The sequence below is a fragment of the Leguminivora glycinivorella genome, chromosome 4 (genome assembly GCF_023078275.1).
Source record: "Leguminivora glycinivorella isolate SPB_JAAS2020 chromosome 4, LegGlyc_1.1, whole genome shotgun sequence".
Taxonomy (NCBI): Eukaryota; Metazoa; Arthropoda; class Insecta; order Lepidoptera; family Tortricidae; genus Leguminivora; species Leguminivora glycinivorella.
In genome coordinates, this window is record NC_062974.1 from 26,533,330 (window position 1) to 26,561,256 (window position 27,927).

At 38.4% G+C, this 27,927-nt stretch overlaps 1 protein-coding gene across 2 annotated transcripts; it reads right to left on the reverse strand.

The window, feature by feature from the left end:
- Nucleotides 1–324: 324 nt before the first annotated feature.
- LOC125225795 (bromodomain-containing protein 7) lies at nucleotides 325–19,535 on the reverse strand. 2 transcript variants are annotated; one of them, XM_048129645.1, is made up of 14 exons: nucleotides 19,382–19,535; nucleotides 19,195–19,298; nucleotides 18,675–18,785; nucleotides 17,488–17,694; nucleotides 16,769–16,969; nucleotides 14,749–14,772; nucleotides 12,982–13,129; nucleotides 12,251–12,394; nucleotides 10,545–10,685; nucleotides 7,878–8,011; nucleotides 6,862–7,046; nucleotides 1,207–1,385; nucleotides 681–764; nucleotides 325–553 (listed from the first exon to the last, which is right to left on the reverse strand). In XM_048129645.1, exons 1-13 carry the CDS (start codon nucleotides 19,398–19,400, stop codon nucleotides 682–684), a joined length of 1,680 nt encoding a protein of 559 aa, XP_047985602.1. In that variant the 5' UTR covers nucleotides 19,401–19,535; the 3' UTR covers nucleotides 325–553; nucleotide 681. The 2 variants fall into 2 exon arrangements, with proteins under 2 accessions (XP_047985602.1, XP_047985603.1); XM_048129646.1 differs by lacking the exon at nucleotides 14,749–14,772.
- Nucleotides 19,536–27,927: the final 8,392 nt, after the last annotated feature.

Below are 27,927 nucleotides of genomic sequence, written 5' to 3' on the forward strand. Positions count from 1 at the left end.
CACTAGTGGATAAAATGCGTTTTTACTCACTGGTATTAAAGGACAAAACACGTGTTTCCGAGCTAGTGAGGGGAAAAATGTATTTTGTAGTAGTTAGTGCATTACACTTTCATTCCTCGACACAGGATTAAAACTTTGGAACAACAGTTTTGACAATTTGGCCCATATTCTTAACTTGATATGTTTTAAAACTGTCAAATATTAAATTATTAAGCATACATTTTTATTGATGGTTCCGAGGTATATTTATTAGACTACATCTGTCTATATGGAGGCGTATATGTCTTTGACTAGACAAATACGTTTATGAAATTAAACAACAAATTTTAGTATGTAGTTTATTTGCTTAGTAATAACTATTTTAATCATAATAATAGATGAGTCTTTGAAGATGACAAACCACAAAATAAGACATATTTAAAAAAAAACTACCCTAGTTCACCCGAAATACCAGAGGTGTTGAAGGTGCGATGCTCTTTTCTAGGTCTGAGTCATTTTTTTTAATCTAAATACGTCTTAAATTGTGTTTTGTCGTGATTTTTTTTGTTTTTAACACTTTCGCTACCAAGAACCCGACTGTCGGGCACACCGCTCGTAGAAGCGTAGCCGATTACATGGGGAAACCCGTATGTAGCGAAAATGTCGTAGCGCCGCGTAGAGCCCGGTTTCGAAAGTGTTAAGTTATTTGTCGTGAGAAGAGCGTGAGTCCGGGTCTGAGGCGTGGTCGTGTTCCATTTCGAAGTCGTCTACGGCCATTGGAGTATCTATAGACAAAAATAATATTTAAGGGTTTGGCAAAAAAATATTTTTTGTACAAGCCTGTATAATTTATTTGATTGTATTTTTAACAGGTAACTTTCACATCTAAGCAATTCTGAAAATTCGTTTAGACCTTATTTTTTATCGTGCAGAAACGTCTGCGAATCATTCTACATTTTTTTTTTAAATGACGGTCGCAGGTTCGAGTCTTGCCGGAGGTGCTTTTTTTACATGTATTTTTTAATTTCAAAGTATGTAGGTATCTAACTTTTATTTCGTGTCGTGTAAAAGTGTGTGATTAGGATTTTTTTTTCAAGCTTCCATTTGATTTCAAATGAAAATGAAAAAGTTATTTTGAAAAAAGATTGAGAAAGAACTGTCGTTACTGTGTCTAATCGAAGGAAAAACTCGGATGTAATAAAATATAGATAATGTCGTATCACTCACCCAGATGGTCGAGAGTAACCCCCATAGCTTTTCTAATCCGTTGCAGCGGAGCCAACCCGGCGGGCGGAACTTTAGCCGCCATGCCGCGCAGCCAGCCGGCTGCCTGGCGCGCCAGCTCGCGCTCGTTGGCGCCGGCGCGCGCGGCCAGAGCCAGGTGCCACGGCGGAGTTGTTGACAGTCTGCAAATAAACATTTTGGTGAAGTAATATACACTGCTATAGGTAACACTGGCAACACCGCGCTTTTGTCGTTAACATCGGTAAATTAAATTCTAAAAAATAGTACAAGTTATTAACATTAGAGCGATTCCTGCATAACTCGACACATACATTATCGACCCGAAATATTAAAGTCTAATCAATACATAACGTATTTGAAGAATAATTGAGTGTATAAAGTTAGTTCGGACAACGTTCATAATTAAGTGTAGTGTGCCGTTTTTACAGTGTGCCCCCGTACCACGATAGCTGTGCGTTATCGCTCGCTGTACTATCTCTCTGTTCCTTCATATTATTAAATTAAAACGGGACTTAATCGCGTAAAACTTACGTTTTATATTTAACCCGACGTTTCATACAACTCCCAGCCAGTCTACCCGTGACCACGGACGTAATGTCATGTCCGAAACGTCGGGTTAAATATAAAACGTAAGTTTTACGCGATTAAGTCCCGTTTTAATTTAATAATATGAGTGAAGATCTCTGTTCCTTTTCAAGTTTCTGCAGCACCTCACAGGTATGTTTCAAGGCCGTAGCTATTCCGTAGTCGTGTTGCGAAGCGGCTATATTATCCTCTTCCACGTCATTTAAGAAATTTACATCTACCTCTCTCTGATTTAATGTACCTTTATAATATAAACGATCGAGCAAATCTTGGCACGTAAAATAGGCGGCAAATTTGAAAAATATTAGGCTCAGCGGCTAGTCTTTATTAAGCGCGTACCTTTATTAAACCTTGCTATTGGTGGTGGAATCATCGACCAGCCATAACACTTCAAAATTGATTAAAAAATGTAGGGACGAAGATTTAATTCTAAGAGAAAATGAGTATTTCGCGCCTTTTTACCCGACTACGGCAACGCAAAAGGAGGGTTATGATTTTGACCGGTATGTATGTGGGTATGTATGTATGTATGTATGTTCATCTGTTCCCTCATAACTTCTAAAGTACTCGTTAGAATTTGACAAACGATATGTCATTCGAATCGTCTTAATTGTCCGCTGGTTATAGGCTATATGACGTCACCGCAAACGAAACATGGCACCCTCTAGAGGTCATAAAGTAACGAAGCAAAAAAATAAAATGAAGTTAGAATGACATGTTGTATATCATTTGAAAGGGCTTAATTAGCATATTTCAAATATGTATATATTGTTAGCTTTTATTTCCAGCATTACTTGATTACACCGGATAATTCATTAATTTCTCGGAAAAATTGACTATTTGCAAATCCGCAAGTGCTCTGCCATAGTTCCATGCATTATCCGACTGCGTTTACACAAGAAGGCTTTTGCCAAAGGAACCAATTTGGCTGCTTTATATAATTACTAGCTTTTACCCGCGGCTTCGCACGCGTAATAAAAGTATTCATTAAGATTTTCATTTGGATCCTTAGGTTTCTCTGTAGGTATATTTATCTGCGATTATTTCGATTGCACATAATACTTTTGCTTGCAATGATTGTAGAAATATTACACATCGACCACAGCGTAGGTAATTCTATATACGCTGATGGGGAAACCTTTATAAACATCCCACATAGCCCGTATTTCGACACTATGATCGCTGGGTAAAAAGTACTTTTTTTCTATTATCCCTTAAATTTTTTTACATTTTGCTTATACTTATCGCAAACGTAATCTTCAAGCAAGCAAACAACGATCGTCTTAGAGCACATTGATTGTAAGAGACCGCCGACCGATTATCCGTATCCCTCTAACGATACCCATATTATCCGTATCCGTATCCGTATCGCTATCCCTATCTCTATCCCTATCCCTATCCCTATCCCAATCCCTATCCCTATCCCTATCCGTTATCAAGATGTTCAATGATTTCTTATCAAGTGCTAAAATATAAAGTTTCATGGTTTTATCTTTTAAAATTAAGAAATCCCATACAAACTCAACAACTCAGAGCTCAACGAGGGTGCGGTGTGCTGATGACGGGAGGACTTACGGAACTAACTTGTTCCGTTTATTGTCCTTTGAGTCGTCGGGAACCCGAACCCTCCTTGGAACTTGTACACTCCTTTTTGCTGTGTACTTAACACAGCAAAAGGGAATGTACAAGTTTCTAATGAGGTGGCAACGCGCATGTGACACTGTTTGAGTTGCAGGCGTCCATAGGTTACGGTGACCGCTTTACATCAGGCGGGCCGTATACTTGTTTGCCACCGACGTAGTATATAAAAAAAAAACTTTCAACCTCTTTTTCAACCCCTTCATCCCTTTTTTTTCGAAATAAAAAGTAGCGTATGTTCTGTCTCAGGATCTAAAGATTGTCTGTTCCAAATTTCATCAAAATCGGTTGCGTGGTTTAAGCGGGAAAGCGTAACAGACAGACAGACAGACAGACAGACAGACAGACAGACAGAGTTACTTTCGCATTTATAATATTAGTATGGATAGTATGGATTTTATTAGACTTGCAATATTTTTTCGACCTAAAGTTCAATTTCGTACAGCAAATTGTCATAATAACAACTAGATGTAGTTTGACACTGTTTTGACATTCTGACGTGTATCATAGATTGTAGGATACCCTAGATGAAGGGTATGTTACGTCATCATGGCATAATGAGTTTCCACTACGACAATATATTATTTAACGCCAGTTAATCATCTAAAATTAATATAATTTTCATAAAGAGAGAGAAATGCGGTATCACGATACTGATTGTCAGCTATACATGTCTCTTTCAGTATACGGTATGCTTCATGAGAGTGTATATACATACCGTAGACGCGGTCCTAAACCTACTTAAAGACTCACGCGGTCCTAAGCCGGGCGCCTTCGGCGCCCTCTAACTTAAAGTGTCGGGCGAAGCCGGACGCACGCGGTCCTACGCCGGGCGCCGAAGGCGCCCTCAAACTTAAAGTGTCGGGCGAAGCCTGACGCACGCGGTCATAAGCCGGGCGCCGAAGGCGCCCTCAAACTTAAAGTGTCGGGCGAAGCCTGACGCACGCGGTCATAAGCCGGGCGCCGAAGGCGCCTCAAACTTAAAGTGTCGGGCGAAGCCGGACGCACGCGGTCATAAGCCGGGCGCCGAAGGCGCCTCAAACTTAAAGTGTCGGGCGAAGCCTGACGCACGCGGTCATAAGCCGGGCGCCGAAGGCGCCTCAAACTTAAAGTGTCGGGCGAAGCCTGACGCACGCGGTCATAAGCCGGGCGCCGAAGGCGCCCTCAAACTTAAAGTGTCGGGCGAAGCCTGACGCACGCGGTCATAAGCCGGGCGCCGAAGGCGCCCTCAAACTTAAAGTGTCGGGCGAAGCCTGACGCACGCGGTCATAAGCCGGGCGCCGAAGGCGCCCTCAAATTTAAAATGTCGGGCGAAGCCCGACGCACGCGGTCCTACGCCGGGCGCCGAAGGCGCCCTCAAACTTAAAGTGTCGAGCGAAGCCTAACGCACGCTGTTTTAAGCCGGGCGCCTTCGGCGCTCTCTAACTTAAAATGTCGGGTGAAGCCCGACGCACGCGGTCCTAAGCCGGACGCCTTCGGCGCCCTCTAACTTAAAATCGCAGTAATAAGCCCGGCGCCTTCGGCGACCTTTAAGGTGTCGGGCGAAGCCCGACGCAGGCGTTCCTAAGCCGGGCACCTTCGGCGCCCTCATATTTAATAAATAAAATAGTAACCCCAAAGTAAGTTAAATAAAAAGATCATGGAATCAGAAGATATCCGTGGACGTATGCCACTTATGTACTTGCCTTAAAGTTTATAATTGTGGCATACGACCACGGTTATCTTCGGAATCTCTGCAAGTATTTATAAAATTTACAAACTTATTATAACATTGAGTTTATGTATTGAAAAGAATACACAGCTGTGCAATTTCATGCATGATAATTTCATAAAACAATTCTATCTTGTTTCATATTTTTTAGAGCACATTTTATAGTAGTCGGGTTTTAGTTTTTGAACTTATTTTTTGGTGCCAAGATTTGGTTGACCGTCATAAATTTGACAATTAAAGAGTAACCCCCTTAATTATAAACGTACACTAAAGTTATCAAGCCGATAAAGTTTGATGTGTGATAAAAAGAGACAAACGAAATTTAACGGCTTGATAACTTTAGTGTACGTTTATGAAAGGGGGTAGTAATATTCTTATAGATCTCTCTGTTCTTTCTCAAGTTTCTGCAGCACTTCGCAAGTGTGTTTCAAGGCCGTAGCTATTCCGTAGTCGTGTTGCGAAGCAGCTATATCCTCTTCCATGTCGTTTAAGAAGTCTACATGTATACTTCTCTCTGATTTAATAAACATTTTAATAGATTTGATAAAGTAATATCTTACCGATCTCTCTGTTCTTTCTCAAGTTTCTGCAGCACCTCACAGGTGTGTTTCAAGGCCGTAGCTATTCCGTAGTCGTGTTGCGAAGCAGCTATATCTTCTTCCACGTCGTTTAAGAAGTCTACATTTACCTCTCTCTGATTTAAATTTATTTTTCTCTCCTGCATTGCTTTTTTTTTTCTGCTTTTCGATTTCATGTAAATTACGAAAATTGCCTATTAATTATGTAAAAGTACGTATTTCAGCATCAATACTGTTCGTGTTAAATACATACCTACACTGCATAGTTGTTAATGAGGTTCAGAAAAGGGGACGGACTGAAAATCAGCGTTGCGCCGTCAATTTGTAACAAAATGGCTGCGCAGCATAACATGCTGAGCCCGTTCCTTTTGACATGCATGCTAGTTGTCTATTTTATTTTTTAATATTTTTGTGTAAATGTTCAATTTTTATTTGTGTGTCAATAAATGTTTTCTTATTCTTATTCTTAATGTACTTTTATAATATAGACGGTCAAGCAAATTTTGTCACTTAAAAAAGTCGGTAAATTTGAAAAATATAGGGCTTTCGTGCCTTTCTAAACCTTGACGTTGGCGGAATCATCGACGAGCCATAACACTTAAATATCGATTGAAAATATAGGGAGGAAGGTATAATTCTCATAGAAAATTAGAATTTCGCGCCTTTTTAGTGCCAAAATTTGATAGACTGTCCATAGATTTGACAAATAAACAGTGGTATTCTACCTATCTCTTTGTTCCTCAAGTTTCTGCAGCACCTCACAGGTGTGTTTCAAGGCCGTAGCTATTCCGTAGTCGTGTTGCGAAGCGGCTATATCCTCTTCCATGTCGTTTAAGAAGTCTACATGTATACTTCTCTCTGATTTTTATACATAACATTACTTAACTATTTAATACTAAGTTTGTAAACATACCTATACATAATGAATAATAAAAAAAACCTTAACAATAAAAAAAACCCTAACAAACTACCTAAATTAGTCAAATAACCCACCCCGCATCGTTCCCGAGGCAAAAGTGCCCATCACACTTGCCGCGTTTCCACGCTGAACCGCGACGGACAACCTCTGCGCCAACTCTCTGATTTAATAAACATTTTAATAAATTTGATAAAGTAATATCTTACCGATCTCTCTGTTCTTTCTCAAGTTTCTGCAGCACCTCACAGGTGTGTTTCAAGGCCGTAGCTATTCCGTAGTCGTGTTGCGAAGCGGCTATATCCTCTTCCACATCATTTAGGAAGTCCACGTCTATACCCAACTCAGAGAGCGTCTTTAGCTGTTCCACGTCTACTTTCAGTGATGCTATGTCCTGGAATAAGTAAAGCCAAATTAAAAAGAGCCATCAATATGACTATTACTGACTTACAATAGCACAAAAATCACAATTGGGTAGGTTCACGGTCACGGAAAGGCGGCTATTTTTATTTATTTATTTAAACTTTATTGCACAAAAATCTAAAAATGGCGGACATAATGCCTAATGTCATTATTTTATTTTTATTTCGAATTATATATTTATTAATTTTATTATCTTTACTCAAGTGACCGAAATGACGTTTGTGTTTAATGGTAGATGAGGTGACAATGCCTTTGCGCGTGCTGAATGTAAGAAATTAAAAAAAAAAAACAATGTCGACTGTCAGTGTCACTTAGCTGTCACGGGTTGTATTTTTTTTTAATACTACGTCGGTGGCAAACAAGCATACGGCCCGCCTAATGTGAAGCGGTCACCGTAACCTGTGGACGCCTGCAACTCAAACAGTGTCACATGCGCGTTGCTACCCCATTAGAAACTTGTACATTCCCTTTTGCTGTGTTAAGTACACAGCAAAAAGGAGTGTACAAGCTCTAAGGAGGGTTCGGGTGGCCGACGACTCAAAGGACAATAGACGGAACAAGTTAGTTCCTTAAGTCCTCCCGTCATCAGCACCCCGCACCCTCGTTGAGCTCTGTTTTTTCTAATTTCTTACATTCAGTTATCATCAGCACGCGCAAAGGCATTCTCACATCAGCTGCCATTAAATTTCACAAACTGCCCTGTCATTTCGGTCAGTTAAAAAGTTTACCCACCCAATTTAAGTTTTTAATGACATCAAAACATTTTTATCACTGTACATAATAAATTCATTAATAAACAAACCTTCTCTTCTTGACTGGACTGTTCTTGTTCCTTCTTCTTATCAGGGAACAACGCTTCCATGTCGTAGAACAGGTTCCAAGGGGAGTCCGGGGCAAAGCGGAGCATCTCTTCATTGCCCTGTCCTGTTTCCGACGCTGTAAGTTAAAATTTTATTGTATTATAATATATGCAATCTTATATATTTTCCAAAATTGCCCCCAAAATCTAAAGTACTTAAGATACATGACTGAAATTTTAAGAAAAGCGTGCCTCTCCGTAAAAAGTTTGAAAGGCTTTAGCAAACTTTTGGGTCTACAGTGACAATTTTAGCAGCTGTTGGGCCTTCGCAGTCACAGATGTAATGACCGACCGGGTCTGCATTTTATCTAAAGGTAAAAAAACAGTTCCAATACTCTGCTCAGGATCTACTAAGCCGCTGTAGAACTTGTGGAAACTGCACTGGCGGGGACCCGGGTGCAGCGTTAGGCCGTTTTCACATTATCCGATCCGATATCGGATGTAGGAAGGATGTTAAATGGAAGATTTATGCGCTTCCAGGTCTTCATTTATGTATTTTAATAGATCATTATTACTAAAAACGATATAAAACGCAAAAATTGCGGATTTAATGCAGATGGCACTCTTCTACAACAGTTTTTATCCGAGGCAGCATCGAACTGCCGATATCGGCAGGACGCTTCCGACATTTTTGGCATGCCGGACCCCCCGCCAGCTGTCGGCCGATAATATTTGTGTGTGCGCGTATATAATGTAGGTATACGTTTGTAGTAGTGTGGGTGACAAAAACGGTGTCTATTAAACAGCTGTTAATGATGCATTTCTGTTGAAAAAAAAGATTGTAATTCATCGGTCCGAATTGCGGATACAATTTTTTTCGTCTTTTAGTAGATATAGTGAAATGTAAATTTATTTATTTTACCTGCCACTCTTGAGTATTTTTATGCTCGTTATTTTAATTTTACAATAAAATATTTGAAATATAGTGCTTATAATTATTAAATATAAAACTTTTTAAAAATATTTTTTGATACAAAATCATACTTCACTGATTTGGAACAATGCGTTTTATCGGACCGACATCCGACACTATCGGAAGCGTTTATCGGATGTAGGATGTCGGTCCGACATCCGATATCGGATCGGATAATGTGAAAACGGCCTTAGGGTACCTTCTGGCTGTCGGTGTAGTATCGGGAGGGCGGTACAACTCGTCTCAAGGTTGCAGACCTTATGAGACCCCTCCGTGCGAGCACCACGTGGACGGGCCGCGGCCGAAGTGCCGCGCGTCAGATGAAACTCCAGAGTGCATGAACGATTGCACAACTGGGAACATGGACTATTTAGATGACAAGCACTACGCAGAATGTGTATATCCAATTGGAGAAGGGTCCATGAAAGAGGAATTGTATTCACGGGGTCCTTTTGAGTCAGATTTCTACGTATATGAAGATTTGCTACATTATAAAAGCGGCGTGTATTCGCACACGTCAGGAAAGAAGCTAGGTCGTCACGCTGTCAAGATCCTGGGGTGGGGAGTCGAGAACGGCACCAAATACTGGCTGTGCGCTAATTCCTGGAACACTGACTGGGGAGAGAAGGGCTTCTTCAAATTCCTGAGAGGCGAAAACCACTGTAATATCGAAGAGAATTGCTTTGCTGGGATGCCCTTATTAGATGGGCTGTAAAAAAATGGTTACTCATTAATTTTTTTTTAATGAATTTTCAATGTAAATAAAATAATTTGGTTTGAAATTCCATCATTTGAAACAATTATTCTTTGATTTTGCTACCCCAGCTACAGCAGCCACAAAAACGAACTAACAAATTAGCAGGTAGGGACAAAAATACTTAACTAATACTAAATTAAATCTAAGTACTAAATTTAGACTTTTAAGTTTAGTCTTAGTTTCTTATATAATTATGTAACTAGGCAATATTCAGAACAGTTAATGTAATGAAATATGATCAGGAATCCGCTCTTAAAATTAATCATTTTCCTCATATTAAACCACTAGTAGCCCGCCCCGGCTACGCACGGGTATTATCATAAACATTGCCATGTGGTTATAGTAAGTTATCCGTAAAAGATAGACATATGCCACCGTGGACTTTTTTGTAGACCTATGAGAGAGACACAATTTCGCCATACATTGTTTTGATACAGCTCAAACAGTTTGGGCAGCATTTTCGATCGCCACGGGATTTGGTCCGACTCGATTAGCAAATATCGTCATATTCCAACCAATTCAAACGAAATCTCAGCAAATTATATACCTAACCCTTCCTCAAGATTCACTCTATTCATAGGTAAAGTTTTATAAGGTGTAGGATACCTAAACAACTGTATTTTCTTTTAATTTTAAAAAGTTGGTCAACATAGCCTGTGTGGTGACGGGTTAAGAATTTCACCATCCCCTTTCTTCTCGTGGGTGTCGTTGAAGGCGACTATGGGATATGGGTTAAATTGTGGCGTAGGCGAGAGGCTGGCAACCTGTCACTGCAATGTCACAGTTTCGTTTTCTTTCAACCCCTTATTGGCCAAGAGTGGCACTGAAGCTTTAGTAGTTTCATGTGTTCTGCCTACCCCTTTATGGGATACAGGCGTGATTGTATGTATGTGGTCAATGTAGTAATAATTAATTGAATAAACCTTCATTTGGGACTTACGTAGAGTATGGTAGAGCAGGTGCGACTCCTCTTTAGTGAGCGTAGCGAAGGTGCCGTCGTAGGAAGGCGCGAAGGAGCTAAAAGGCCCGTAGTTCAGCGGTTTCACGCCTTTCACTAAGTTACGGCGGTCTTCACGAGGAGCTACAACATAAAACCGAATAAATAATAATAAATGAATATTGTATATGGAGCATTATACTAGCACTGCCGACGTATTATGCTTCCAATTTTATCACTTATCCACGTGGATAAGACATCTGTCACTCTCACACTGACATACTTGCCAAAGCGTGACGGATACTTTATCCACATTGTGCAACAAGGGGAGGAAGTTGAATATTACTAACGAGAGTAAGTTAAGTTAGTGATATTCATACTCCCCGAGTTACACACAATGTTTTTCATCACACTCGCAATGTAAAAGAGTTAAATACGGTACAAGAAATTTCATTATTCCCTTGGGAGAACGATTTTTCTATAACTCACGCTTCGCCTGCGTGCAATAGGACATTGAAAGTGCGGGTGTGATGAAAATTTTATAAAACAATCATAAGACCTGTCGTCACGTATGGGTCAGAGTATTGGGCCCTAAAGGTGATGGATGAGAAGAGATTGCATACAGAGATGAGAATGTTATGATGGATGTGTGGAGTGACAAGTGAAGTGAACAGCGTCGTATGGGCACGTGATGGGGAGGGATGAAAGTCTTGTGACGAGGAAGGTATTGCGAATAAATGTGGAAGGAATAATCGGGAAAGGAAAACCGAAGAAAAGGTGGACGGAGTCACGGGTGATGATATGAAAATAAATCTAGAGAATGATGAGATGACGGGCGATAGAGAGGTATGAAAGAGGAAGATTTGCTTCGCCGACCCCAAAAGACTGGGATAAGGGCAAGTCAATGATGAATGATTAAAACCTCCGCCACACATAAAGCGTTTTGATAGCGTAGCGTTAGCGGATCGGAATGCGCGCGCATTCTGCTCGCAATCCGCGCTCGTTAGTTCCCGCCGCCCGCACCGCTATCATTGCGCTCCGCTAACGCTCCGCCTACGCTCTCAAAACGCGCATGTGTGGATGAGCTTTAAAGATGAAGCCTATTTACTGTACAACGCGCCAGTGCCTTGCGTTAGTTTGCCGATGAACTGTCCCAGTGTGATGGGTCTTTCCTCTGCTGGTGTGGTCGAGACTACAGTATTTGTAACCAATGTTTGCCTTCGTCTATCTCAGGCCTTTAAGGTACCAAACACATATCGTCACTACTTAAAAAAAACTTGTATCTTCGTCTGTCAATGAAAAGAAAATTGTAGTAAGTATGTATGGGATGTATATAGACTTACTGCGTTTCGTTGTACGAGATTTTTTCAAAGTAGTGACGATATATAACTCCGTATAGACAGATAAAGTCTAAGAAAAAAACGTAACTCAGTACCATACAGAAAAAGGTACGGTGGCCTAGATGGCATTACAAAGGGTACGCTCAGCTAGATGGCGCTTATATTAATATTTGTCATTTTAACACATATTAAGCTAAGAATATGGGCTAAATTGTCAAAACTGAGGTTCAAAAGTTTTAAGCCTGTGTCAAGAGATGGCAGTCTATGCACTGTGATTACACATTTTACTTCGACAGTAACTCTCTATAATACTCGATCCTCTTTTAAAGGTACAGAGCATAATGTAAATCGTATAAAGATGATATTTACCATACAACGCGCCAGTGCCTTGAGTAAGCTTGCCAATATACTGTCCAAGTGTGATAGGCCGCTCCTCCGCTGGTGTAGTTGGGTCTACGGTATTTGTGACGAGGTTGAGCGTCGTTTTGCCTTCGGCGTCCATATTTGGGAATGCTGTAAACAATCCATAATAATATTATAAATGGGAAAGTGTGTGTGTCTGTTTGTCCGTCTTTCACGGCAAAAGGGAGAGACGAATTGACGTGATTGTTAAGTGGAGATATTTGAAGGGATGGAGAGTGCCATAGGCTACTTTTTGTCTCTTTTTAACGCGATCGAAGCCGCGGGTAAAAGCTAGTAAGGTCAATAAGGGTAAGTGTGTCATAAGGATAAGTGTGTCTGGCTTTCACATTTTGCTTATTTAAAACAATGATAAGTTTTTATTGAGAGTTGATAATCCTTCGGCATCCGAGGGCAACTATAGTTCAGTATATTTACCTTTCTTAGCCAGCCTCCCACGGTGCTGCTCTCTAGCGGTCATCTGGAGCTTCACAGTCCCCGTCCGGCCTCTCAGCTCCATCTGATACCACTCCAGCATCCGAAGCAATTATAGTTCAGTATATTTACCTTTCTTAGCCAGCCTCCTGCGGTGCTGCTCTCTAGCGGTCTCCATCTGGAGCTTCACACAGTCCCCGTCCGGCCTCTCAGCTCCATCTGACACCACTTCGGCATCCAGAGCAACTACAGTTCAGTATATTTACCTTTCTTAGCCAGCCTCCTGCGGTGCTGCTCTCTAGCGGCCTCCATCTGGAGCTTCACACAGTCTCCATCCGGCCTCTCAGCCCCGTCTGAGACCACTTCGGCCTCTGAGCCCCCGGACTTGATGGGGCTCGAACGTTTCAGCACCTTCTGTTGATGAGACAGGTTAGTGTGGGTAAGGGAGGAAGATAGGGCATGCTGTATGCGTGGGGTTCGTTGTGGTCTTTTTAAATGAAAATTGAAAATTTTATTTGAGGTCAAATTGCTTTGAAGTAGCTGGGTCGCAAAAAGAAATACAGATCTTGATTATTAATTGACTTTATAAATTCAGATTCGGGTCTTTATAAATAAGACATAGGTGTTATTACTCTGTACAGCTTGTTAAAAAGAGTAGAAATTAAAAACAACACCATAGTGTTGTCCTGTTTTCTTGTACATGTATTGAAAGGGATGGCAATATAAATGGGCCAATTTTTTCAAAGTTGTCCACCCCACTTTTTTTGTAACATGGGTATTTTTTACTCGGTTCATACTCAGAATCGCGCAGTCTTTCAATCCTGATAGGAGAAAAAATGTCCCAAGATTTCCATACATTTTTCAAACCTTCCATTAATTCCATTCCGTTACAGCTATACAAAATGTATGAAAAAATGGTAACGGAATTGGAAAAAACCTTGGGACACTTTTTTTCTCCCATTAGGATTGAAAGAGCTCGCGATTCTGAGTGGAAACCACATAAAAATTTCCAAATCCAAAAAAAAGTGGGGTGGACAACTTTGAAAAAAATGGCCCAAATAAAATAAATATTATAGGACATTCTTACACAGATTGACCGAGTCCCACGGTAAGCTCAAGAAGGCTTGTGTTGTGGGTACCCAGACAACGATATATAATATACAAAAACTTATGTACATAGAAAATATCCATGACTCAGGAACAAATATCTGTGCTCATCACACAAATAAATGCCTTTACAAGTAATTTATGACTGGTTCCGTATCTATTCAAATGTTGTGTATGGTCACATACTACATGGATACATACTACATATAGCTGTGGGGCATGTGGGTATTGTGGGTCTAGTGAAAAAGGGTATAACTCAAATTGACTCAGTGAAAGGGCACAAGTCCCACCTCGGACTTGTGACCTTTTTCACCGAGTCAATTTGAGTTATACCTTTTTTCACTAGACTCAGAGAGTCTGTATAGTATCTAATTATCTATCTGATATTTTTCCAGGACCATACATTTAAATTTATAACATAATATCTGAATTTACCAAAGGTGGTTTTCATACTCTTGCAGTATTCAATAAATAAATGTTTAATTAAGTTCATATTTAAAGGTAGACCACAACGAATCCGTTGTTTTCCTAACACTTCACCATGCTATTTAAATTGCGGATCACTTGCACACGATGAAGCCAAACAAAAAGAACTATCACTTCTAGGCTTGTATAGAATTGCATTCGCTCAAAGATATCTAAAAGTCAACCATAAGTTGACAAAATTTAATTTCAAGCTCAAAATTATGTCAAATATTAATTTGTGGCATTTAATAAAAAATAAAATATTTACTTAAACATTGGAGTCAATCCAAAAAAAAAAATGTCTAGGAAAAAATATACACACCATTTTTTTTTTTTTTACAAGGTATACTAAAAATTACACCTATTGTATAGTATATCTTTCTTTACTGTATTTTATATCTTTGAGCGAATGAAATAGGGCTAGTAAATATATATTCACTACTAAATGTGAGGACATTCACCTTTCGCCCGTACGTCCTAAGAGGCTGCGTGGCAAAAAGTTATAGAGTAAAGGTCTTTTCAAATTAAATAAAAACTACGTTTACAAATGTATGATGTGTGTTGGAACATTTACTAAATAGTAACGTAGCACTTACATAATGTACCTATAATTTTTTTATGGATTTTATCTTATACTATTAAACGAGCAATTCTTGTATATTTATTTATTTATTTATTTATTTATTTATTTATTTATTTATATATACCGACGATCTCGGAAACCGCTCTAACGATTTCGCTGAAATTTGTTTTGTGGGGGTTTTCGGGGGTGAAAAATCGATCTAGCGTAGCCTTAGATCCCGGAAAACGCGAATTTTCGAGTTTTCTTGAGTTTTTCTTTCGCATTTGTAAACGTAAAATATGGTCCTTAATTTCGCCGCGCGCGCATCGATTCCGCGTAGCTCAGTCGCACGAGGTCGGTCTAATGTACGCAGATAGATCGTAGGTGTCAGGGTTTCGAATCCCGGCCAGAAATTAAGTTTTTGTTTTTTGTCTTTTTTTTTGTTTTTGTATTTATAAGAGTTTTTTTTTTTATCTAAAGACATATATTAAAATAGAACCGAGCGAAGCTCGGTCGCCCAGATATTTTTTAATTATATGGATAACAATAATGTCTTCTATCTAAAATGTATTAACTTTTACGGTTATTGTGGCCAATTTATTTCCTTTTTGATGTTGCGTCTGTAAATATAGCGTAGACGTGGACACAGCAAAATATTTGTGAAATAAAAATTTTCGTGACATCCAAGTTCGCATCCCACAAATTATTAATGCATTTAATTTGAAATAATATACATTCAAATATTGCATGTAAAAGAAGATACTCCTATCACACCATTTCTTATTAAGTAATCTTGTAATTGTGATAGATATAAAGCTTTTAAAAATAATCACTTACAGGTGTAATCGGCGTTTTAAAAACGGCGGCCATGGCACTAACTCCGATTTATTTTGACTGTTATTTTTACACATTTTAAAATAGTTTGGCCGTTACGCTGCGTAATAATTAACTGACATGTTGTTTGGTTGTTCAGTTCAGTTTTTAAAATTAAATGGCTTCAGTCCATTGGGACTATTTCGCCAGTGTCAAGGTGATATGAGCTAATATTAGTAATTTTTGTACAGTAAGTACGACATTGTACGGTGACTTAGCACTTGTAAATTGATAGCTAGATTTTACAAGAGCACGTGGACTACCGGCCGTTTACGACAAAAAAGAGGCTAAACGCGTTCCGAGAACAATTCTTCATCAGCTTCTCACTACACTATTAGTTTACTGCATAATAAGCTATCAATATTACACTTTAAACAACATTAATGAGTAAAAGAAAAATAAATTATTCACGACACGAAACCGCTAAGATGGCGTCCCAACCGGAAGTCCTGTTTAAATAATAAAAGTTTGACAGCTGACAGGTGTTCATATTTTTCTCTAACTACCCACTACCCAAGAAAAAAACGTGTTCTGTTTTTATTTATGTTACTTTATTGAAGTTTATTGGCATCATTTTCAATCTTCATTTTTCGTTTTGTTTATTTTTTAATAACTAATTTTTCAAAATATTTAAGTGTTAAATAAATACTCATGTCACTCAATCTAATGTTGAGACCAAGCTTTAGGGGCCCCCTACATCCAGCGTCTCGCGAGCGTAGTGTCGGGCCGACTGTATGGCAAAGTCTGACTCTTGAAGTCTTTTTCCATACAGTTGGCCCGAGGGCCCGACGCTACGCTCGCGAGACGCTAGATGTGGGGGGGCCCTAATAACAATCAATTGAACAATTTTTTTTTCATAATTTATTTAATTATAAGAACACTTCTAGTAATATCAGTTTTCAGAAAACTTGCAATGGCTAACGCCGTCTATGGGAGTTAGCAGACAAAACGTTATTAACTTAAATAAAAAATAATGATGAAACCCCTTGAAGATGTTAAGTACAATAATATGACAACACAGCAAAAAAATGTAACATTTCACTTACCACATCCATCTTCCCGATATCAAATCCGAGCTCCCTAATGGGTATCTCATACATGTATGTGAGGAGATCTCCCATAGGCCTCAGCTTCTGCGGAGTGAGCTGCTTGAGCCCGGTGTGGAGGAGCCTCCGGGCCGCCTTATGGTAGACAGTGCCCGCCTTGTTGTATTTCATGGCGTTGTTGCACATTAGCTTGAAGTCGCTCTGTCAAAGGTATTAACTTATAAAAGACTTTCAAGGTGATAATTTCACACATTTCATATCATATCGTGTCTCATTGGCCTTCGCACAAATCATGTAAATAGAATATCATGTCTGAAACTATTACCTGTGAGACAGACTTTGATTGTAGGGAACCAACAATCCTAATTATAATACCTACATAACTGTCACTTAGTTGTAAGACCAGAAACCTCAATTTCTGTTTATTAAGTTATTTTGTATGTACAATAAATACTTTTTTACTTTTTACTTACTTTTACAACATGTAATAGCAGACAATGTTTTTTATTAATTTGATAAATGGTCAGGTCAACATGTGGTCAGGAACCGAACCAGACAGCAAAAAAAGATTTGGTCAATCTTATATCAAACTATTCCTGACTTTAAATCTAGATGTATATATATGAATATTTTTATACTACTATCTGTAAATACTATATCTATCGCAAATAAAGAATTAAGAATTATCCTACATTCTGCAAACACAATAAGGTACTTACAATAAAACAATTGAGCGACTTATACTCATTGTCATCTATCTTCTGCTTAATAGTGGAGAAGTCCATAGGCCTTCGGATGATATCCGAGTAGCCAGGAGCGAAGTTGTCGTTCACCGGCCAAGCGAAGAACTGGTGAGGGTCCCGCTTCTCCAGGTTACGGAGCAGCTGTTCCAGGAGGCGGGAGAGGGGGCGACGCTTTTGGGAAGCCTAGGAAAAAAAGAATTTAGATTATGATTTATAACTTTCTAGAGTGTGAATAAATACAATAGGGAACTTGACTGTAGTTAAAATAAAATATTTTATACCATGCACGAAATAAAGCATCAGATAATTATAAGAAAAACATGGATAGAAGTTGTTTCTAAATCCAATTTCTATTTAATAAGTCAGGTAGAAATTTATAAAGTAACTGAGTTGACCGTGACTGTCACTCAATTTGATTTCATATTAATTCCATATTAGTAAGACGTTGAAATTCGTTTTGACAGTTCTTAAATAGAAGCTGATTTGACTAGGAGGCAAGTAGTCTATTGAGTTCTTAAATATGTGTACATCATTTCGCCTTATTGCAACAAGTTAAGATGAAGAAATGTACACATATTAATGAACTAGACTGTACTGTGTAACGGTTTAGCATGGATTAGCATGTCGCCCGGCTTTGCCACCAGTGGGCTTGATCGCTTTATCTTTGGTGTATGGTATCTATTTCAGTTTATAGACTGTACTAGTTTTTTAAATTATTATATCTGTATTTCCATATAATCTAATTTCTGTGCATATTTACTTCTATTAGCCAGGTCCACATAGGGTGAGCAACCTTCGCTGATGCAAATCTACATAGTTCTTTACCACATGAGGAAAATGCCTTGTGACACTGCTCATTCTGTGTGGACTCACTACAAATCCAGCAATTCAAAATGTCAAGTTTCTGAACTAGGACAAGGATATACAATTTTCATAGCTTTGGTCTGCATAGTCAAAGATTTTAGATAAGGTCTGGACTATCTCATCATCTCAGTGTAATATTCAATCAATTTACAGAATGCAAATCACTCTTTGATAAGGCCGCCAGTTGTTTACCTCTAATTAAATTTATTGTAATATGTGTGTTCCTATGTACATTTCTGAGGGTAGTGCAATAAAGTGTTTGTATTGTATTGTATTGTATTTTTTTACATCTAAGTTACCTTAAGTACACAAGTACGAGGCTCCCTAGAGTTAGGACCAGGACTCAGTCTGCGATGCACCTTCTTGGCCACCCCTTCATCGTCAGTTTCATCATCGTCCGAGAGCTTGATCTGAAGCAGAAAATTCTAACCAATGTTTTATCCATTATAGTAAGTTTTGCTGATCCTTTTTAAACACTTATTTTATATGCCAAATTTCTTCTTTGAAAAGTACAAATAAACAGTAATTTAACTAATTTGACAGTTAAAATAGTATACATTCATGGATACTTTCAAACAATTCCTTATTTAAGTCTCTAGGGCAGCCGTAAAATAGGAAATAAGACGAGATATGCAGGAATCAACCTAACATTGCTTTGGCTGTACTTTGTAGTCCCGCAAAGCAAAGATAACAAATTATTCTCTGTAACCTCTCATTTTCCTCCTCATCCTCCTCCTCCTGATTTACCGTCACTAGAAATCAGCCTTAAGTTAACCAGTTAAACTCTTAAACCGACTATAAGTTAATAATTCCACACACCATATCAATCTCACGGCGTCTCCTCTTCTTTTTCTTTGGTTTCTCATCAATATCCTTATGGTCATCTGTAGAATGATCCACATCGCTCATATCCATCACTTCTTCTGCGAAACACACACAATTTTATTTGAAACTTGTTGATTTTGCACTTTCTTAACGGTACAAAATAGGTTATGCCTCAACTTACTACAACTCAGTTCATCCATAATTTACACTTAAGCTTAAAGATTTAACTAACTAAACACACTTATTAGTAACTGAAAACAATCACACCGAATACAGTTCGATTAACTATTAAATATAAACTATAAAATACAAAAATTTAATTAGGGCTTGCCTAATATTTTATTTATTTTTATCAAGTTTGTTCTCATTTAAATGAAATATGACGTCTGATCAAATCTTTTTTGAAACTCGTTCGTCATTGGACAGTGTCGATTGACATGCATTCCTATTCTGAACTGGACCAATGAAGAAGCTAATTTTTTTTGTGCTGCTAACATTGTGCATTGAAAACTGACTAGCCACGCTTAACGTTTCATTCTACGCAAACCCTCTATGAACGCGGTTAGCGAACTGATGCACATCGGCAACCTAAGTCAAAAACAGCCTCATTTGAAAGCACATTTGAAAGTGACGGTTTTCATTGACATTTTCATTTAAAAATAATTTATAAAGACATAATAACTTCAAACGTCTATCTTTGCTATTCAATGAATGCTAATAGCCTCTAATAGGCAAACAAGGCCTCAAGCAGCGTAGTCCTACTTCTAGCACATCATACCGTGGTTGCCGTGTGGCGCGGCATGATATAATTAAGCACCCTATGAAGACACGATCATGTCCAGTCTCATTCAGTCATAGAAGAAATGTTATTTGGGGTAAGTTGTAATTACAGTACCCAAGTACAACAGGCAGGCATTAATATGTAGAACAGGCAGGCAAGTATGGTCGCGCGACCATGCTTGCCATCATCATCATCAAGCGTCATTATTTTACATCTACGCCTCAAAGAAGCCATAACAGTATTTATTCTACACACTCGAGTTAACACGCTCTAAATGTGTACCTACTTACTTACATGGCAAAAAGCCAAAAACCAAAGATTTCATAAGTAAGGACAATACCACACCTCGGACACTGGCGATCAAGTATATGAAAGAGGCGCGTTCCTAGCACACATTCTAAGCTCGTGTAGGTTAACGCGTACCATGCTTGTATGAATGAGATATGGCAGGTCGACTGTTCGCGTTTTTGACAGGCGGTAACTGTGAGGTAACCGAGAGGGGCTGGGCGGCACTTTCAGCGGGGAGCGGGAGTGGCCATACTGTACGATAATACTCTTTATTATACTGTGACAATACTATATTTCTACTGGACATTCTTATGGTTGATGAGTTCACGTCACAAGCGCGCGATTGGTCGTATATTAGACTTACCCCCTTATTCATAAACGTACTATAAAGTTATCAAGCCGATGAAGTTACTTTGTCTTTTTCTATCACACTAATACGTCGGAAAGGGGACAAACGAAATTAGTGCACAGTGGTGTTAGTTGTCAAAGCGGACCCCAGGCTCCCATGAGCCGTGGCAAATGCCGGGATAACGCAAGGAGGATGATGGTGTTATATAGACACCATTGTCTGGCACCATTTTATTGTAGATGCCCATATGTCACGTCCTTACGAAGTAATATATAAGTCAATGGAATAAAACGCTATAAAATCATATGGGTGGTGCTTAATTTCGCTTTTTTGCCACTGTTGAGCTTCGTTGGCAATCGGCACGGAATCCATTTACATAACAAATGCTATGTTTGCTATGCTTAGATCTAAGATTATTGTTAGTAAGATGATGTTTACTGGTGCATAAGTATAGCTTGGCAAAATAGTAGAAAAGAAAAAGGGGCAACGTGGTAGTGTCGTGTCGTCCCGTTTTATCACACTATTTTGAAAGGGACAGCACTAGGATGTTGCGACTTTTTAATTTCTACTCTTTTTTGTCATACTGTAAAATAAATACCTAGCATACCAGCAAATAATGAGTACTTAATAGTCAGTAAAATTTATGATTTTGATAACTTAGCATGATCAATGTAAGGTGCATTAGGGTAATTCCGAATGACAGAAATGCTCGAAAAAATCCGAAAGGGGAATCTTGATATGATGGAAATAATGGCGATTTTTATGCGACTTTCGGAAGTACCCTAATGCACCTTAATTCGAATATTTTTCTGTTTTTTTTCTTCAGTCATTAACTATCATCATATTCATCATGTTCTTAAATTAGACCTCTTACGTCCCCATAAGTTCGGCGGAATTGATATCCCTATCAGAAAGTGGTTTAATCTATGTAAGTATGGCCAATTTTCTCGGAAGTTTATAGACCAACTATCGAAATCAAAAGGCAGAACCACTGTTATTCTACTTGTTCTAAAACTTAAAAACCAATTTTTTCGTGAACTCTACTTTCATAACAATACGTACTAGCAGGAGATCATTTGTAATTGGTTAAAGGTATGAGAATAGCATTGCGGAGTCTGTTTATTTCAAAATTAGAGATTAGTTATTAATAAAAACATCTGTTTGGCGGGAGACGCTACGTTTATCATTTTTATACAAAAAGTGTGCCGATGCCGCTAATGTATGGCTATTCGTACTTCGTACCTACATAACGTAAAAATAGCAATGGCAGAATAGGCACAATGATATTGACCTAATCAGACTTTTCTATAAGAGTTTTAGTCCTGGATGCTAGATTTTTAAGCCAGATCTCATCCATCCATACTTCTTCCCTAAAATCGGGGGTGGAAGTTTGTATGGAGGATGTTGAACGCGAGCGAAGCCGCGGGCAAAAGCTAGTAGAACCAAAAACCTACTCGGGGTTGATTTTATAAAAAAAATTTGCCGACAATAATCCAATGTCAGTTTATTAAAAAAACTCGTCTCTCCTCAAAACCGAGTGAAAGTGGAGGAATGCCGTTTGATTTGGCGGTAGCAGTTGTGTAATATATGTCACACGGTGAAGAGAGCGTGCATAATATACACTAATCAAATGTACACAGCTATTGGACAGGTTTCCCTAAGCTTTCGAGAAAGAGACGAATGGGAATTGTAATTATTACTTATTAACCTTTCATCAACATGTGTTCGCGTCCGTATTTCTGTGTTTTTGTTTAAAAGTGCTGGTTTTATGACTAAAAATCTAATTTTTAAGCCAAATATATTTAAAATGTCTTTTTAGGTAACGACATAAAGCCATTAACAATTTTTCTTTTTCTTTCTTTTGACCTCAGAAATGCGCTGTTAAAATCTTACACGATGTAGTGTACGATGCAGCAAAATTTAAAGTTAATAGCCTAAGCTATACTCTGTCAAACAAGTCTGTCAGTAAATATAAACAAAGAAAACTAAATGCATCCTTTTCTTTAGGGTGCTAGAGAAAAGGATACCTATAGTTTTCTTTGTTCTTATTTACTAACAGATTTGTTTGACAGAGTGTAGCAGTGAATATGATAGTCCGTCACATTCAGCATGTCACAGTTTCATGATATTTTGTTGCTTAGCCTGGCCGAACTCTGTCTAGATATCTTAGTAGCGGTAAAAACGAGCTAACAAATCTCACCCAATAAATTTCAAAACACAAGTTCCTTGCAGAAAATCAAATTAAAAACGCCAGGCACGTTCTAGCGCTGATAGCGAACGAAACGCGATTTATTGGCCGATGTTATTACAGCCAATTTAATTAGCTGGTCATACGGTAGGTGCAACTAAACGCAATCGGGTAAAACCTAGTCCACACTGGCCGTAACATTTTTTAATAAAAAAAATAAAAATAACTAAATGCCGAATTTAAACTTGGACACTGATCAAAATAAACGAAGAAATAAACGTCACGACTTTTGGCATATTTATATCATAACAATATATACACATTTATCATATGAATTGTTTGACGTTTGTCGGTGTTCGATAGTTATCATAATTGATAAGCGTTCGAGTTACTGAGTTCGATAGTTTACCCGAATGAAGCGAATAAATCTACATAAAAGACCACTTTTTAATTTTTTCTTCGCTTAATCCATAGGTACTAATATTATAAATGGGAAAGCGTGTGTCTGTTCGTTTGTCCGTCTTTCGCGGCCAAACAGAGCGACGAATTGTCGTGATTTTTTAAGTAGATATAGTTGAAGGGATGGAGAGTGACGTAGGCTACGTTTTGTCTCTTTCTAACGCGTGCGAAGCTGCGGGAAAAGCTAGTCTCTGATAAAATAAAAATGATTTATTTTCCAATTAAACATGTTTATATTTCCCTAATAATAATTGACGATTGAATGTCTCGGGTGTCGCTTAAAGCAGACAAAATTTTTCTTCTTTTTTTTACCATTTTGTGGTTAATTTTTTATTTAGTTTTGGTTTTAGGATGTTAAAACATTTCTACATTACGATAAATCTGTTCCGTGCGTATAACTTATTCGATGAGAAGGAATAGCGGATAATTTATAAGAGTTTGTGCAGTGGTATTTTCGACTTCGTTTAATTTTCATTTGCTCACCCTACGATTTATGGAAATATATCTAAGTTCTATGTATAAGTGTGTATTATGTACTAGCTTTTGCCCGCGGCTTCGCTCGCGTTAGAAAGAGACAAAAAGTAGCCTATGTCACTCTCCATCCCTTCAACTATCTCCACTTAAAAATCACGTCAATTCGACGCTCCGTTTTGCCGTGAAAGACGGACAAACAAACAGACACACACACTTTTAATTTATAATATTAGTCTGGATGGATGTTATTATCATCCGCAGTGTAACCTGTCCCTAACAATAACAAACGCCCGTTTATCTGTCTTCGCCCCCCGAGTTCCCGACATCGATCATCGACCAGGAAGCCAGGAACTCTAGTATTATGGGGGGTTTTCTGTTACTTATATTTCTAGACGTTAACTTTCGTGAGACATGTTTGAGGACGGGGGCCGATTTTTGAATCTCGGCCATTGATTTCGTGAAATTCATTCAATGATATGTACCTCCACTACTAGCGATTTAAATTTTACTAGCAGAATCGAAAACAATTGGTCATTTACCACTATTAGTTTTAAAATTACTAGCCGTCCTTTTTCAAAAATAACATTACGTCGTTTTCCACAGACTTTCGAACGGCGAATTCGTGCGTTCGAAATTCAAAAATCGGGGTCTCCTAAACTTTATTACTCGAAACATGTCGCAAGCTTAATTATATTATTATTGATTCAATATTTTAATATTTCTTTCCAGTTCAAAACGACTTGATAAAAAAATTCAATCGACAGAAATATTGAAATTAATTTATTCTTGTACTAAATTTTACCCAAGACAAGAAACAATTTCTATGCTTTAATTTTTTTAACTTATTAACGTCGTTGGCAGACGTTTCTGCGGGCGACAAGTTTAACTAAAATAAATATTAAAAAATATATACTTTCTATTTGTAAAGATTTACAATGTTCATAACTATTCCGAATTTCAAGTTGATAGTTCTTGAGATATTTAGTAATGTGACAGACGGACAGAGTCGCACCATAAGGGTACCTTTTGTATATTTTTGGTACTGAGCCCTATAAATGCTCCCAGTAGTTGCTAAAGTCCCTATAAAATTTTCTTGAGCTTATGGGGCTTGTAAATTTATGTAAGCATAGTCCTTAAATATTATTTATTTACTTTATCTAAACAAAAGTCTAAGAAAAATGCCGCAACGATGGGATCAAAATATTTGAGCCAGCGTCCAATTAGCATGCAAGGTTTTGACGCTAGATGGCGCGATAGGCTGTGCACACACGCGTTAAGGCATTTGCTATTTATTTAAATAGTATTTTATGCAACAGGCGTTTAAAGGAGGTCAAAAAAGACGAGTGGCGTGGGTAACAATTTGAGGCGAAGCCGAAAATTGTTATTAAGACGCCACGTATATTTTTTGACTCAGTTAAACACCGTTGCATACAATACTTTTTCTACGACCATGCACTTACTTTTGAATAGTTTTCTAGAATAACTTTCGTGAAATTCGCACTGTTTCCTATAAGTATTTTGACTTGTCCTATGCAATGTTTCTGCACTCACCCTGTCACTCGCACTCCCCCGCGCCGCCGCCCGCCCCCGGCCGGCGCCCCGCGGCCCGCTATATCCCTTAAAACAATGCTTTAAGAGCTATATCGTATGCGTGGGTGCGCGGGGCGCCGGCCGGGGGCGGGCATCTTTTATGTAGGGTTTTAACGATCTATGCACGACACGGTAAATGACGAATAACAACACGGGAGTAGAAAAAATAATTTTTGTATCTCTGGCTAAACAAAGTGCGTTTTCACATTATCCGATCCGATATCGGATCGGATAATGTGAAAACGGCCTAAAGTGAACCGATTTAATAAATATTTAAAATTTTTGATTTATTACTGAAACCTTTTACAATCTAAACGGTCTGTAACCTCTTTCGTTGCTTCTTACTCTCGCATTTGTAAATAGAGTACCTCTATCTAAGGAGCAAAGCTTTTTCATTGCGAAGTAGATACCTTACCTACTAAGTTCATGTCTTTCAAGCTAGATATAGCATAAAGTATTTTATCCGTCTGTTCACTGCCACTCTAGGTAATATTAGAGCGCAACTTCGACTGGAAGGAGGCTAAGCTCCTGTGATTCTTAAACAAGCATCGAACATCCCAACCTTACCTCGAGCCCACACCCCGCCACGCATTCCCCCCTTTAACAATTTAATTCGTCCGTTTAGCCACTCCCGCGCAGATAATCAACCCTTTGTTCCACCAGCTTCATAAAGATAATTGTTCCCTAAGAATCCATACTCAAACACAAAGTCCCAACTAACTAACTACTCCTTAGTGAGATACAACCTTGTGTTATTAAAGTAATACTATTTGTTTTGGAATTCTTTTGTGCGCTTTAAATTAGCTGAGTTTAACTTGTTTACCATAACTTTATCTAATTTTAGCGCGGGAAGGTGAAATTCCAGGGAAATTCTTTGCAAGGATTTTATAGCGCAGTTTGCGAAAATAATTGCGGGTCTGATAATGCATGTGTTTTCAGGTATTTGCATGTTTTACTCTATTTTTGCATTTATCTTGGATTTATCTTTTACTAGCTGCGGTTGCGTCTCCAACATACTTCGTTTATGTTTAAGTTTCTGTCTGTATTCTATATACAACATCTCTCTCTCTTTTTTACCTAACCTATTTTGTGTCCCACTGCTGGGCAAAGGCCTGCCCTGTCATCCTCCACGCATCACGATGTACTTAAGTACCTGAGTAAAAAAACAGTAGATCCGATGTCGGATGTAGGACCGATATCCTATATATAAATTATTAAAGGCGCCATCTTTGACATTTGCCATCAACATTCTTCCCATGTCCGATATCGGATTGGATAATGTGATTCAAACGCTCTTAGGTCCGGTCACCGGTAAACCGGCCAAGAGCGTGTCGGGCCACGCTCAGTGTCGGGTTCCGTAGTTTTGTGTTTTTTTAAAAACTACTGAATTTATCAAGTCCAAAAAAATTTTCCTAGAAAGTCTTTATAAAGTTCTACTTTTGTGATTTTTTTCATATTTTTTAGTTCCGTAGTCAAACTATAAGGGTTGATTACGGAACCCTAAAAAAAATCAGCCGAATTGAGAACCTCCTCCGTTTTTTAAGTGGGTTAAAAATACCCATTGTAAAACCGGATATCTTACCGTAATCAAAATAAATGCACATCAAAGCCTACGATAACAAGTCGAAGGCCAAGTTTGCAGTCAATTCGATCTGTTTGTCACCAAGTGGACTAATTTAGGCAGAATGTAGGCGTTACCACTTTGTCTGAGGAAATACAAGTTCTGATGTCACCGAACAAACTTGCAGTGATAAAGATTGCTAGCTTTTGCCCGCGACTTCGCTCGCGTTAAATTCCAAAATTGCGGAATGCTCCATACAAACATCACCCCCCCCCCCCCATTTAGGGAAGTGGGGGTTAGAAAGAAATAAAAAGTAGCCTATGTCACTCTCCAACGCTTCAACTATCTCCACTTAAAAATCACGTCATTTCGTCGCATCGTTTTGCCGTGAAAGACGGACAAACAAACAGACACACACACTTTCCCATTTATAATATTAGTATGGATTTTCTGTTGTTATATTCAAATTAGAAGAGATTAAAGTTAGAAGGATAAAAAGAAAAGTTAAAGGGAAAATTGTAAAGGTGTAAGGCCGTTTTCACATTATCCGATCCGATATCGGATGTCGGAAGCATTTCAATAGAAAAAATCCAAGTTGGCGCCTGTAATGTATGGGATATCGGTCCGACATCCGATATCGGATCGGATAATGTGAAAACGAACTAAGGAATTTGACTGTTTGCATAAATGCATTATGCGGTGCTAATATTTAACTCAGCCATAAATAATAAATGTATGTGTGAAGTGTGACGAAGAAGAAAAGAGTGTTTCTCACACAAATTTTAATTTCCTGTACTTTGCTGGTGACAAATTATTGGTGTAGATATTTGTAATATTTGTATGTCCGCTGTACAGTTTCTAATATTTAAACCTGATAAAGAAGATCTGAAAAAAGGATTTAAACCTGATAATGAAGATGTTTGATAGGTATACCGATTTAAATACAACCAACAACTGTCTTTTCGAAAAGTTCTTGCGCGATGATGGCGCTATCGCCTAACTTGAAATGAAATAGGAACATTGCATCGTCCAATAAG

What these genes read in the sequence shown, in the direction of transcription:
- LOC125225795 (XM_048129645.1), bottom strand. An exon ending in CAGGAGGCTGGCTAAGAAAG is followed by an intron (nt 12,395 to 12,981) that starts GTAAATATACTG and finishes GATTGTTTACAG; the next exon opens with CATTCCCAAATATGGACGCC. An exon ending in GGTTACTCTCGACCATCTGG is followed by an intron (nt 765 to 1,206) that starts GTGAGTGATACG and finishes TTTTGTCTATAG; the next exon opens with ATACTCCAATGGCCGTAGAC.